This window comes from Harmonia axyridis, chromosome 4 (genome assembly GCF_914767665.1).
Source record: "Harmonia axyridis chromosome 4, icHarAxyr1.1, whole genome shotgun sequence".
NCBI classification, from domain to species: Eukaryota; Metazoa; Arthropoda; class Insecta; order Coleoptera; family Coccinellidae; genus Harmonia; species Harmonia axyridis.
The window spans coordinates 6,359,960-6,375,666 of record NC_059504.1 but is presented as its reverse complement, the minus strand read 5'-3'; the positions used below and the strand labels follow the sequence as shown (position 1 = coordinate 6,375,666).

The 15,707-nt window shown below is 31.1% G+C and overlaps 2 protein-coding genes across 2 annotated transcripts; one reads left to right on the top strand and one right to left on the bottom strand.

The window, feature by feature from the left end:
- Positions 1-549: 549 nt before the first annotated feature.
- Positions 550-4,502, bottom strand: LOC123678237 (SH3 domain-containing protein Dlish). Its single transcript, XM_045615144.1, has 6 exons — positions 4,296-4,502; positions 3,984-4,192; positions 3,723-3,913; positions 3,421-3,605; positions 3,184-3,288; positions 550-1,655 (listed from the first exon to the last, which is right to left on the bottom strand). The coding sequence occupies exons 1-6, from the start codon at positions 4,342-4,344 to the stop codon at positions 1,354-1,356; spliced, it is 1,041 nt and encodes a 346-aa protein (XP_045471100.1). The 5' UTR covers positions 4,345-4,502; the 3' UTR covers positions 550-1,353.
- Positions 4,503-4,776: 274 nt separating this feature from the next.
- On the top strand, positions 4,777-15,502 carry LOC123679297 (E3 ubiquitin-protein ligase MARCHF8). Its single transcript, XM_045616809.1, has 5 exons — positions 4,777-5,248; positions 6,027-6,171; positions 11,687-11,807; positions 12,076-12,334; positions 13,749-15,502. The coding sequence occupies exons 1-5, from the start codon at positions 4,937-4,939 to the stop codon at positions 13,986-13,988; spliced, it is 1,077 nt and encodes a 358-aa protein (XP_045472765.1). The 5' UTR covers positions 4,777-4,936; the 3' UTR covers positions 13,989-15,502.
- The last annotated feature ends 205 nt before the right edge of the window (positions 15,503-15,707 follow it).

The window sequence follows — 15,707 nt, the reverse complement described above, 5'->3', positions numbered from 1 at the left end:
TATGCATTAGTTCTCGAAATATTCTCAACTGAGTATTTGAAAATGAAGTGGTGTTTTCATGGCACTTGTAGTGTTTTGTGAAAAATCGACATTTTGAGCTTCAAAACAACCATGACTGTGGCTTCCTTCCTAACTAACTAACGCATGAATATTTCGAGAACTAATGCATAAAATGAAAAAACAATTACTGTGCTGAAATCAGTATAAAAATACCTTTAAATTGAGGTATCACTCACCCCATCTTCCCTATTCAAAAATTGGGGGTGGGGGTTGTAGCAGCAAGGGTTGAAGCGTTATGCGTCCGTTACCTACATCTTAAGTTGTCCCCCTCGAAACAGAAATCGACCTGTCCGAGCATTTCTATCGAAAAACTTTATTTCGTCTGTAATCTCGTCTGTTTCGTTTTCAAATGGCCACCCTGTATAATATTGATTCCCGCAAATTCAATCATCCTTGTTCCAAAATTTTCCTGAGTCAAAAAATCATATATCATGAAGAAAAACCAGAAGAATGGTAATAATTCATATTTGAATAAAAAAATACACAATATTAATATAAAATTTTTATTCCATTATATTAGTTATAGTAACATTAAAAGGCACTTAGATTATCACTGCATTTAAAATTATGTAGAAATATTTATATAGAAAATTGCGAAAAAATATTCATCATATACAACAAAAATACAGAATAGCAAAATATACAATTTTTCAAATTTAAATAAAAGTAAAGCAATCATTCCAGTTCCGTAGAAGAAATCATTTTGAAGCAAAATTAATTACAGCCCCAAATCAAAGATAGCTTGAGCAAAATTCAGAAGGCTGAATAGTCCCAAATGCAACGATCATTTCACAAATTTCGTTTTCAATATTTCAAATTTTTTATTCCATTTATCTCCAATAAATAATTTATGAGAAACTTATTAAATAGTCAATTTTGTTAGTCTTTGGTTTTTCTCAAAGAATTTGATTGAAGGCTATTAGTGTCCTTTTGAGACTATAGAAAGTATTTAATTGAATTTTTCATTCTATTCTACAATATACAAATGTTGTGTTGGGACATATTGGTTTTTTCCAACATGTAGGATAAATGGGAATAATCGAGTATTTTGAAAATTCAGATTTCTTACAAGAAATATTGGTAAACAAAAATGGCAAAATTACATAACCTCAAATTAAGGACTTGTTCTTGTGAGATGCTAGATTGAAAGAGTAGGTGAACAAGTCCTTTATCTTGGTAGTACGTTAATTGGCTTTTAGACTTTTCAGATTTCCTTTAACAATGGAAGTATTAATGATTTTTTATCTGTTAAAAAATATCAAATATCACGCTTTGTTGAAACAATAATGTTCCTTAAAGACTTGTCATAGCCGGAGGTCTAGCATAAGCTTTGGGTATAAAACCATATTTACGAGTTTTTGGAGCATATGCCCACAGCCATCCATCAACAGTCTGGTTATTGAGGTCTGCATATATCCAGTCTCCACGTCTTACAGTCAGGTCATCAGGCGCCTGCGCCTTATAATCATATAACATAACTAATTCAGTTCCATGATATCTGAGATCATCACCCCCTTGGGTTTGATGGTGATGAGTATTACTACCTGTGGCGAAATTTGTGCTCTGATTTTGACTGGTTACAGAGTTGAGATGTCCTATAAAAAATAAAACAGCTAACTTTCAAATGACATAACATTATTTTCCTAATTTAGGTATACTAAATTTCACTAAATACACATCACATTGAAATTTGTCACTTAACACTCGAATGATAGAACATAAAGCATCAATCTAGGGTTGAATATATCAAGGAGCATAAAGCTGAGAACCAGAAAATATCAAAGGCCACATCATTTTAATATTGGAAAGCAAGCAATTGTCCTCAATTGCAAAAATGATAAATCGTCTTTATTTTCCATGAAAAGTACGAAAGATTATTGTAAAGAGATATAAGACAAATCAAGCCGAGGCGAAGTGTAGTCTAAAACTATTCTTACACTCAACTCTGATTGTCTGTTTCAAAAACTACATGAGTACATAAGGAGTGATCCACTCAAAAAATCATATCACGCACAATTAGCAAAATTCAGATTATCACATCACAACAATACACATATATACTCAATAATTTAGAGGATAGAACACTTCATCGAAACAATAAACAGAAAATATTAAACTAAAAATTCGATAGGAGGCTTCTTGAACTAAGCTTATATTAGATCAAAAACATTTCTGTGTACACTATTCAAAAAATTCAGTGCGTTGTATGTGAAACACTTTTGAAACTTAGCAGTACGATGATCAGAAATTGTAAAAAAAGAGATTTATTAAATAGTAATCGAATCTATGTTAATTTTCCAAACATAGTAAGTACATATTTATCTGTGATTTTATCTTGTTCTTTAAATGATAGATCTTTTACTTAGGTTCAGTAATCCTATAATTTCTTATATTTTTGTCTCTATTTCAGTATCGTTCATTACAGTACGAAAAACGGTCACTAGGATGTATAATCTGAATTTTTCATTAGATTTCGACAATATTTAACAAAACTTAACTGAAATAGCAAAAATATCGTCTAATACTCGTTGCAGAAGGTTCAACAATTCCAACACTCATGCTTTCGTGTTGGAATAAGAGCCTATTCTGCAACTTGTTTTAGAATATACTATTCATTTATTTCTTAGAAAATAATCGACATGTCATCATTTCAGGACTAGAAAAGAATAAACTCAACTAGTCACTAACTATGAAATTATTCTTGTAGCAGAGCAACATATGAGAATTTATGACTTATTGATTTATACTTTGAAAAAAGAGCACCTCAACCATAATAGAAATATTTTGTGATAATTAATGAAAGCATGACTCCTAAATATTGCATAATTGAAGCTTACAGTATAGCAATTAGTAGAAATCATTCCAAGCTAGAATTCTCAATCATAGGTACCAATTATGTTAAAAAAAAAACTGAAATACTCTTCTACTAATGAAAAATGAATTTTATTGTTAAAAATATGAAAACACAAGAGGCATTAAATTTTATATGCACAAATTATTACAGATAAAATAATGTTCTCATCAAGGTTTACAATAAAAAATAAACATATTTTACAATAGGTTCTTTAAAACTTATTGATATGGGTTAAATAAGTATCCAGTGAGATAAAGTTGTCCCCCTACCTTGTATCACATTATCAGCTGGGTAAACAAAACCTGATGGTATAAATCCTTCTTGACCATCACTTCTAACTATCCAATACCAATCAGGATCTTCTCTATTTAATACTAAAAATGAAATAAAAAGTCAAATTAATATTTGTATCAGAAATAATTCGAGGAGACAAATTCTCAATGCAACTCTAAAACTTTGATGAATTTCAAAACTACTAGCCGATAAAGCTACTTGAAATAACTAACCTGTTACAAATTCCCCCCTTTCTACAGACACATCATTCTCATCTCTAGCTATAAATGTATATAATACAATATAGCGACCAGAAGGGTCCTTTGAAAATGGTTCAGAGTTTAAACTAATCGGTGAACTAGCAGTCTGTTTTTTAACCACTGACTCACAATCACTGGTATCAATTCCAACTACATCACTAGAAAAATTATATTTTTTAATATATTGGTTTATAATAAGTCATGTTATATTGCATTTCAAGTCTTGGAATTAATGATGATTGAAGAAATAGCAATCTAATTATTCATTTTTTTACCAGTCATGGTTAGCATCAGAGCTTTCTCCCGATGTTGGTTGTCTTTCTCTTGGCAATTTTTTTTTCACAGAGTGATCAGCTAAATCACTATTGTAAGGGGTACAGTAGGAATATGGAATGAAACCTTCCTGTCTTGAGTCCATTCCAATAACATACACCCAGTCATTTTCTCTGTAGAGTATGTTGACTATCTAAAAAAATTATTTTTTTTTTCCAATCATAAAATACCTAATCCCCATAAAACATCAATTAGTATTTTACCTGGCCTCTCTTTACTTCTAATTCATCATCCACACAAGGTGTAAAGTCATGTAGAACTATCATTTTGCTATCAGGGGAAAGACCATGTTCTTTTTCAATTCCAACCCTGACTAAAGTTTCAATACTAGCAGAACCAGTTATCCTTCCCATTCCAGGGCTTAGACCAGTGCTAGATCTTGAAATTTCTTTATCTAAATCAACCGAAGAGGCTGCAATTAATAGTATTAGAAGTAGTTCATGTTGTACTCATTACAAGGATCCAGTTTGAGAATTTCTTAATTATTAGGAATAATTAACGGTTACTCCACTCACGTTTTTTCTTTTTCCCTCTCCGAATTCTAACCGGGCACAAAAATGCCATTTTTATTTTTACATTACAACCACAAATTTCACATAATGAGGTTGATGAAACTTGTTAGGCAAAATTTTAACTGTACTTATGCCATAAAACAATGACCTGTTAGCTGTTATTTTGACATAAACGTGTATCTGGCACGGAAAAAGAAAACAAACAAAACTTGACCACAGAAATTTGATCTATTTGGGTAGGAGAATAAGCTGAATTGTACCATTAAAATTCAAATTTCTATAAAATAACATGAAATTCTCAAAAGAAAATACAAACTATACTGTAAACACGAAGAAAAAAATCCCAAATAGATGTAAAATTTGCAATTAAAAGCTTAAATCTAATTCAGCAGTGCTTTCTCATTGGCTATGAAAGAAGATCTGTGAAATAATTTAGTTTAAATAACCGTAGTTCAAATGTCCCATGCGTATGTCAACAGATTTCAGAAATGTATTTGTCAAACAATAAATAGTTCTATTTATAATTATTTATAAATCATCACTCCGAACTTGAATAATTTTGAAATTGTGATATTCCAATATTCTGTAATTTCTTTTTAATAAGTTATGGTGTGAAGTAATTCTGCTACTTCATCAATATTGTAATGCCAAAGCAATTCATAAAAGTGAAAATTAACTGTGATGTGAATCCTAGTGGTATGCCTCCTGAAAAACAAGATTGTACCAAATATGATTCGTCTTCTAATATATCTAATTCGAATGGAGACATTTGTAGAATATGCCATTGTGAAGCTGACTTCGATAATCCTTTGTTATCCCCTTGCTATTGCTCTGGTAGTTTGAAATATGTGCACCAGTCGTGTCTTAGACAATGGTTAGCCGCTTCCGATACCAGATCTTGTGAATTATGCAAGTTCAACTTTATTCTACATACTAAAATTAAACCATTGTCAGAAGTAAGTATTAAATTGCCATAAAATCAATGTTATTCATTTTTTCTCATTGTACAGGTCACACATTTGTGAGTTGCCCTTTAAGTATTGCACCGAATTCATGCATCTTAAGTATATTGAACATATTGCTAATGATTCAAAGAGTAATGGGACTTTTGAAAAAAAAATTCTCAGAATTATTTATTCGAATCACTAGAATTATTATTGTGTGAACACAGAAAATGTGAGCTTGTTTTTAAAATAGTTTACAAAAATATTAAACCTAAACTTTGACTGTATAAGTACTAGTTTTAACTCATTTGGCTGATCATTGAGCATTCAATAATTCACTGCACTATGCACTACTCTCCTTTAAAGTTTAACTGATCTTAGCGAGAGGGTGATTATATTTTACATATTTATTATTCCATTAAAATTAGAATAATAATACTAACAGTTATGTAACAATTTTAATGTGATTATAGAATATAGAATAGAAAATAATGAAATAAAATTTAAATATATCTGTTTGCTAAAATTATGGAAGCTCACTGTTGAAATTTGCACATCCTAAAGTTTTTATCACTCGATGAATATTTGTTGTTGTGAAGGTAACATTTTTTGCTAGAAATTATATATTGTAATCTTTCTATCGTTTTCATGTATTATTGAAATTCAGCTTTTTAGCGAATTTGGACCCTCAGGCCTAATATTATTTTTATATATTAAAAATTGGTTGAGTTGATCATTGAATAGCTGGATACTAATTTGATGTTATTATTAATTAAATTTTTCTCTTCAGTGGAGAAGACTGGAAATGAGTGGTGTGGAAAGAAGAAGATTATTATGTGCAATATTGTTTCATTGTGTTGCAGCCATTTGTGTTATCTGGTCATTATTTGTTCTTATTGATAGAGCAGCCGAAGAGGTCCAAAAAGGTTTGATAGGTAAGTTTTATTCCTAATCAATATATTTGTTGAATGAATGTGGATTTCGAAATCTAAACAATTGGCGCTATTATGGTCAATTTATCACCCACCTAGGTTGAATTATATTGCTTTGAATTCATGAAATTGAAATGTTTGTTTGATTATCTGGCAAAATACCTTCATACTTATTTTTTGAGTTGATGATAATATACTCCATTTTGCATAACAAATAATTGTCTGGTTTATACCATTGAGTCGATTAACCCTCTACTTTCTATTGTTAAATTATTAAATTATCTTATCATTCGTTATCTTGTAACCTTCCTTGCAAGTGTAATGTTTGGAAATTTACTACATATTTACAGCTACACTGTCTTCGTTCGCACTAAAATATTTATCAGTTTATGTTAATTGATGGAGAACATAAGATATCTGAGGCAGGTTTTCCAATTAACTCTTCAATATTCAGATATTTATTGTGTATATTATAATACCATAAATTACTTTATTGTTATTCTCAAAGAATCCAATTTTTTCTGCCTTGGAAAAAATGAACCCATCTCAATAGTAAGAGATTACTTCTTCTATGAGTGAAATAAGTATATATTATTCAATTAAAATTGTTATTACAAAATTTCTTTTCTCGCTTTGCTTCCTTTTGTTGCTAAATTCGAACAATTGACCTCCATGTTCAAGGGGAGTTTGATAGTCATCTGTAATTTAGCTTTTTTACAATTGATAAAATATCAAACAAAGAATCGGATTTGAATTTTACATTGCAAAAGAAATTTCGCGTGAAGTCCAGAAAATGTTACATTTTACATAATTTGTCAAAAAAGGATTATAGAAAGAAAAATTGACAAAAGATGAATTATCATATTGAAGAAAACTTTTTAGTCAATAAAAGACAAAAGGGAAGTTGCAGCTAGTACTGAAGTCGATTCCTGAAAATGCATTTTGATAATTGCACTATTTATAAAGGGCATTTTTTTAAGACAATACAATAAATTTAGATGTAATAAAGAAAAATCTCAACTAGGTCGTAGCTGTAGTCACTAAAATATTAGGTTTTTTTCCGAAACTTTGAATTTTCTATGCATTTGACGACGCGATCAATATGAAATTTTAGTTCAAGCTTGAAATTGCTATCACACATTCATACCCAGAACTATGCTTGAACAGTTTTGACGGCGCTACAACAAAAAAATTTGCATGAAGCTTGAAATTGTCGTCGCGGGAATATTTGGTTATTTCTTTTCCAATGTTCTTCTTGAATTTTCTATGGTTGTGTCTATGGTTTCCAACGGTCAAATTTACGAAACCCCTTGTCGGATTTTGCCTATCAACCAACTTAATTTTGGTGTCATTCGAGATACGAACCTACTCTGACAATTTCTAGATTCTTCTATGCGGGAGTTGTCGTGTTTACGGCTGGACGGAAACACTTGAATTTGACCACGAGTTCTTCATCTGTGAGTCAAACCTCATCTTTTGAGATCATTCCCGGTTCAAAATTCGAATATCACAGACCTAGTGACGAAATTATTGAAAGGCCTGTTCGGGGAACAACTGCTCCAAAAAAAAAAATTAAATTTCAGTTCCGAATCTTTTGGCAAAATTCATAGCGATAAGACTAAGTTCTTAGGGTTGAAACATGAGTCCATTATTTCAAACCTGAGGCGAAGAACGTTCACAACAAAGAATAATGTTGTAAACAAATTGTTATTTTGCAAGGATAATGTAGTTTTAAAAAAAATCCCAATCGGGGTCGCCAAAATGGGAAAGTTAAATGCTTCCTTACAGTACTGTATGTTCCAGATTACTTTCATCGTCCAAAAATCATAGATTTGCCAATACTGGACTAAGTTTTTGTTTGCTATGAATTTCCTATTGATATATTGACTATAATTTTTTTTTGTATCAAATAAAGATGATTTATGAAAGGATAAAAATATCGTCGGTTTCAATCTTCCATAGACGTGAAGCATACAGATAATTCAATTTAATGATGCACAGACGGAGATACAAAGAATGTTTTAAACAAGACGTGAACGTGAATAATCTACATCAGCAACGAATAATATCATTTTTATTTCCGTTTAGGTCTGCTTTATGAGTATCACGACAATAAGCTTTCGTTCTGTTATTGAGCAAAATTATTTGTGTGCTATCAATAAAAATTAATCAATATTCAATGTCAGCTTCGCCTTCATTCCAACTTATCGATTAAGCCAGTAGCAATATCTGTATAATTCACTTACTGGTGACGTTTGATAAGAATTTCAACGTTTATCTTTATTATCAATTTCAAGTTTAACTCGGTATTTGACGTAGCAATTTGCAATGAAGAACGAAAGCTTCTCAAAAGTACTGCAAATCGACACTGTCCTTCATTTTTTTATCGCAGAATACCTCAAATTATCAAAATAGGTAAATTAAAAAAAACGAGGAAAACACTGACTTGGCTCATTCATTTATGCGCTTATTTCGTCCTTGGAGACCAAAGGACTCTGTATACCTAAATATATATGAGATGTGTCATTGTTGTCGGTTAGTTTATCTATATGATTGGTTCTGTTGATACGATCCTCCCAAAATCCTAAAATTTGGCATGTACAGGGTGTTTCACGTAAGCGGGTCACTGGATTTTGTGGTTTATCTTTTGAGCAATATTGAAAAGTGACTCATCAGAAAGATAGTATTTTTCAGGGGCTATCCAAATATGTTGTCGGAAAAACTATCGATCAAGGACAGGGAAAGTTATTTAGGAAAAACCATTTTTCCAAAAAAAAATTTTTTGCAAATTTGACTGATTTTCAGAATAAGAAGGTCTAGAGTCTATTTCTCACCAATTGTTTCTCCATTTGAACTTCCGGTTTTTAAGAAAACAGAAGATTTTTTCTTGCAAAATATATTTCATAATATTTTCCTATATTTTCTGAATGCTCATTCGATTCTGGATCCGAATGTGTAAATATAGTGGTATTTTTATATTTATTTCAAGATATTCCATTTGAAATCAACCTGGGGTAATTCAGATTTCATATTCGGAAAATGTATCCATGTGTCTGTGGTTCAATAAATATTTAATTGTCAAATTTTGAAGTTTTCATTCTCGACTATAATAAAAACTAAATTATAAAGCTTCTAATAATTGAAGAGAGATTAAAAAAATCTTTCTCTCCTTCTACTTCTTTAACCACGATAGTGGCTTCTACTATAGTCGAGGATGAAACTTAAAAATTTGGAAATCAAATATTTATAGAACCATAGACAACATAGACACTGTGTCCGTAAAGTATGGAACAAAATCATTTTAGGCTAAACAGACCATTTTAAGAAATAATCCTGAAACACGCCGATTTTTTATTTTAATTTACCGTATTTTAAAATAATAATCTAATATACAGGGTGAATTACTTTCGAATAATGACGTCACCGTCATTTTTTTTTAAATGGAATACCCCCATTTTGTCTCAATTTTCCGATTACTCTAGTTGAGCTGATTCCAAAAATGTATCACATGTTGATTCCAATTGGTACAGGGTGGACAAAAATGCAATAGTTTTGTGTGTGCTCATAAAGTAACGCGTAACATTCTTTATTAGTTAAATTAACAATATTATCAAAAATACTTATTGTCTAGCGGCAATTGGTTTGAATGTAACACCCTGTAGTTTGTTACATTTTTAGATTAATAAAAATGTATAAAAATAAGAAATAATTTCTTCCATATTCTGTCTGCTAGACCACAAAGTACCAAACATGTTTGGAAACAGCTCATTTTTATTAATCTGAAAATGTAACAAACTACAGGGTGGTACATTCAAACCAATTGCCGCTAGACAATAGGTATTTTTGATAATATTGTTAATTTAACTAATAAAGAATGTTACGCGTTACTTTATGAGCACACACAAAACTATTGCATTTTTTTCCAACCTGTACCAATTGGAATCGACATATGATACATTTTTGGAATCAGCTCAGCTAGAGTAATCGGAAAATTGAGACAAAATGGGGGTATTCCATTGAAAAAAATGACGGTGACGTCATTACTCGAAAGTAATTCACCCTTATATTAGATAATTATTTTAAAATACGGAAAATTAAAATAAAAAATCGACTTGTTTCAGGATTATTTCTTAAAATGGTCTGTTTAGCTAAAAATGAATTTGTTCCATACTTTACGGACACAGTGATATTTTCCGCATATGGAATCTGAATTTCCTCAGGTTGATTTTGAATGAAATAACTTGAAATAAATATAAAACTATCATTTCATTTACATATTCGGATTAAGAACCGATTTGGCATTCAGAAAATATTAAAAAAATATTATATAGTACATTTTGCAGAAAAAAAAATTCCGTTCTCTTCTCATTTTTCAACCATTATAAATATGTTGGGATGAGATGTTCCGATGAACCATAATCTACATTTGAAAGTGTCTTCAACTCAGTATTCGAATTCTACACATTTCGAAACATGAATTGTAACATTCTGTGCTTGTTTTTTTCCTCGAGCCGTTCCAAAGGTCTATCATTAGAAATTATGAACCAAAATCCATTTATTTCATTAGAACTTGATACTGATTCATACTGACTTTTTTGAATTCCTCATTTGCACCATCATTATAGCGGTTTTATAAATAAACTCGAAATATGTGTTTAATATAAACCAGTTTTCGGCTATTCTCAAATCACCATATCAACTTTTTCTTCATACCTTCCGATGTTATATACATAATTATATTTTTATGTATATACATTATTCAAATCGAACAAAATGCTATTATTAAATACTTCGAGAGTATTCCTGGGGAAATTTACGACTTATTTCCGATTCTCGCCATCTAAAGGTGCCCACAGACGAAATAACAGGTCGATATTGACGGCTCAATCTCAACCTACCATAACTTCGAAGATTATTTTGTTTTATAATACTACAAATAAATGAAATTCATTGGAAAAAAGTATGCTAATGTCTATAAAAAAACACCAGCTGATATTTGAAAGATAAAAATAAAAATGAACGAAGAATAAATCAAAAACAGGTGATATTCTTTTGAAGAATCTGCCATTAACATTTGTACCTCCCTGTATGCAGGATGTTCCTTAATGATATGCTGATATTTGAGGGGATGGTTCTTGGAGCCATTTTAAGGAAAAAACTTCGTATGAATGTATGTCGTAAACTTGCTAACTTTTGAGATACAGGGTGGTAAAGTTCCCAGAAAAAAAACCATTTTTATATAACCACGATGATGCTATTGTAGATATTTCTATGAAATTTGGTACAAGTTTTCACTGCATCAAGATACATTTCCTGAGGTACAAACAATTTTATTATTTTAACCAGTGGCGTCCGTATGGGATTAAATATTTTTGGAGAAAAAATTGGTACGACACTGCTTTTCTCAAATTGAAATTTATTTTTGAAATTCTCATTCATTTCTGAACAAATTTGGATCTGTTGATCGATTCGGCAGTGGAATTCTTCAGCAATATATTGAATTTATCTTTGGTTTCAGCCTGGCCATTTTGGACGAAGTTGGTAGTAGTTGCCGTAGGATTTACAGGAGGTGCTGTGTTTATGTACATACAATGCAGGCAGTACTTACATTTATTCAGTAGATGGAAGGCATATAACAGGTAAAAACAATAATAGGAAATTTCTATGGGAGAATGAATCACTTGATAAAATTCCAAGATGTAGTTATGAACAGTAGTTACTTCAAGTCAAATCTTTTCAATTTTTTTACTGGTTCTTTGAGTGAAATACAATTGTTGAGTCTTCTTGTAAATGCTCTTTCACTGCAGCTAGTTTTATTTTGACCACAAATTTTGATAAGTCAAGGTGTCGTTTACTGAACAGAGTTCGTTGAAGCCTATTAGTATTTATGACAATTGTTTATTTCAGAATTATTTTAGTGCAGAATGCACCTGAAAAGCCTAATCCAATGCCTCCATCTACAAGTTTTACTTATGACCAAGCTCTAGGACAGCAGTTTCCTCCGCAAATCCAAGCCCATGTGGAGTACAATGTGCCATCAACATATGCAGACAATTCCCATAATAATCACCAGCTATGTTTTACTTTCCAAAAAGAAGATGTTGTAGATAAAGCCAAAATGGATGAGAATAGTAGTAATTCATCTATACCTAAGGATGATATTCAGGTAAGTCGGCTAACCCAGTCTGGTTTTCTGAGTATAACAGGACAATTGAAAAGTTCCCTGTCTACCATAGTAAAGCACATTTTTTTGGCAAAATTCGATTTTATTATTCAACATAGTTCCCTTCGAGGGCGATACAGCGATTATAGCGATCTTCCAACTTTTCGATACCATTTTTATAGTACGATTTGTCTTTCGCTTCAAAATAGGCCTCAGTTTCGGCGATTACTTCTTCAATGGCGCTAAATTTCTTTCCAGCGAGCATTCTTTTGAGGTCTGAGAACAGGAAAAAGTCGCTGGGGGCCAGATCTGGCGAATACAGTGGATGCAGAAGCAATTCGAAGCCCAATTCATGCAATTTTGCCATTGTTTTCATTGATTAGTGACACGGTTCATTGTCTTGATGAAAAAGCACCTTTTTTTCTTCGATTGGGGCCATTTTTAACGATTTAAATCCTTTCCTTTAAAGGATCCAGAAACGCTATATAATAATCGCTGTGGATGGTCTCGCCTTTTGGAGGTAATCAATGAATATTATACCTTGCGCATCCCAGAATACTGATACCATAACCTTGCCAGCTGACTGTTGTGTTTTTCCTCGCTTTGGATTCGGTTCATCGTGTGCAGTCCACTCAGCTGACTGTCGATTGGACTCCAGAGTCAAATGATGGAGCCATGTTTCATCTATTGTCGCAAAAATTCGTGTTTATTGCACTCAAACAGCTGCAAACACGTTATTGCTTTTGATCGATTGTGAGCTCGTGCGGCACCCATTTTGCACACAACTTTCTCATGTACAAATATTCGTGAATGATATGATGTACACGTTCAGATGATATCTTCACAATGTCTGCTATCTCGATCAACTTCACTTTACGGTCATTCAAAATTATTTTGTGATTCTTTTTTATTTTTTTCGTCGGTGACAGCCCCTTTTGGGCATCTACTGCATTCGCCGTCTTTGGTGCTCATTTCACTACGTTTATTTGTTTATTGTTTAAACTTAGCATACCAATCAATGATGGTTGATTTTCCTGGTGCAGACCCCTGAAACTCTTCATCAAGCCAAGATTTTGCTTCAACTGATTTTTTCCATCTTTTTGAAATAACAAAAGTAGCTACACTCACAATGCAATATCTCACAAACTAATGGTAGGACTGCTGTCAAATTTTGACATGTATCGTTTGAAGATTGGTACTAACTAAAAATCATATAGATTTAATACTAGCACCGCCATCTGTGCATCAGACCGGTGACTTTTCAATTGGCCTAATAGCTTTAATCTACTTTTATTGTGTGTGTCCACTTTTGAGATGAACAACATTTTTGTTCCACTATATGTTATTCCCTCAGTGTTTTGATTAAACCAATGCCATAAAAATTGCAACACTTATGTCATAAAAGCAACTTCTTCAGATTGAAGATCTCTGTGAAAGGACGCCAGAGAAATTGGACAAACCGAAACCAAACGAGGGGAACAGTTGGATGGATCCCAGAATGAAAGAAAGAGAAATTCTTGCGCTGGACATTCAGCATCCTTCAGTTGTAAGTCCTAATGTAGAGCATTCAAAGACTGAAAATATTATGAAAAAAAGTAATTCTGTTTTTATATCACTACCCAATCTGAATGCTAGCAGTGAGAGTTTATTGCTCTGAAAACAAAGTTAAGTTTTATTATTATTCCTGAATGTGTTTTCCATAAGACAGTTTTTTAATCAGTTTGAAATGTGTCTTGGAAGATGAAAGCGGCCCTACAATTATGCTCTTAAAATAGAAAGATTCGCACTGTTTTTTTATCTTCACACAATATTTTTATATATTGAAAAATCAATATATATATAGTTGTCTAACCATCTGGACATAGAAGTTTTCAGTGAGTAGTGTTCTCGTTAAAAAAATTTTTTTATTGAATTTTGTTTGCAGGCAGGTATTTTTTTATTATATTCCCATCATATATACTTCAATTTCTCCATATTGAGTAACAAAATATCTTCCTGTGAATAAAAATTGATTTTATCAAATATTTTTCGAATCTATTGTATTAGATAAAATATTGAAAACCTCTATATCAAGATCTTTTTGGGCCAACTTGAAAAACAATAATGAACTACTTAAGAAATGACTTTAGTCTAATACTGATTGAGATTATAGCTGAAACTGAAAAGTGCCAGATATTTATGATTTATTTCCACAAACATATTTTTATATGATTTCTTGGTGCTCCATGCTTGAAGATTTTTTTATTATATCATTGTTAAAAAGATTTTAAATGAGTTCTCAGTTCGCAAGGATATTACTTAAAAAGCAAAAGTGATGAAATAGTTCCTCCTTTTTCTAATAGCTCTCATTTTCATATTTTCTTCTTCATATTTTAAAGTTTATAAATATTATTAAATGAATTTGTGTGTTGCAACACCAAATTTTTGTTTGTTTCATTTGAGAATTAAGAATGAATGTTGCAATTCAATATTAATGTTATTTAGAGTATAGTTTGCTATCAATTAATACGAGTTCAAAATATTTTTTGCCCTTTAGAAATAAAGGAATAGAATTACTAACAAGGTTAGTGTATATTACCATGAATAATGGGAATAAAACTTATGAATGTACTGAATATGAACATTCGAAATCATTATGTTGTCAATATTGAATGTAAACTACAATACAATCTACTTAATCCGAACACTATATTGGCAAATCTTGTTTTGCTCTCTTAAGATGAACTACTTTAACCTTATATTTAAGGAAACTTAATTTTTATATTACCTTATTCATTTTTAAACAGGAGCCAAGATAGTTATTTGTATTGGTAGTTGGCACTGTAGTTTATTTTAATATTTTTTTTTCTGCAAGGTCTCTTCCAATTTAATTTGTTGTTTATCGAAAAGTTTCAGCTATGATGTCTTATTGACTTTTATTTTTTGTAATTTTGAAATTATCAGTTATGGGTAGGCTATTGTTGTTCGTTATGATGATTACAATAATCTGATCTAAGTGAATGAATATATTCTGGATCAATTAAGAATTTATTATTGTTATATAATCTGTGATTTATAATGACTTAGAAATACTAACCACACTACGATGTGAGGCATCTTTCTTGTTTATATTTAAATTTTATTAGGGCTATAATTATTGGTATGTGATAATTAAAATGGATTTTGACTGATTATCAACTTTTTTTGTTTGTTTATTACTTACATCCTCTTCCAAGCAGTTGGTTCGAAGGTTTTCATAGATTTGATAAAATAAAATGATTTAATATATTAAACACACTATATTTGAAAAACTATACACTTCTTCAAGGAATTTTTTTAATTGGCTTTTGACGCACGTTTCAACAACAAAGTTGTCATCATCAGAAACTTCAGGTTG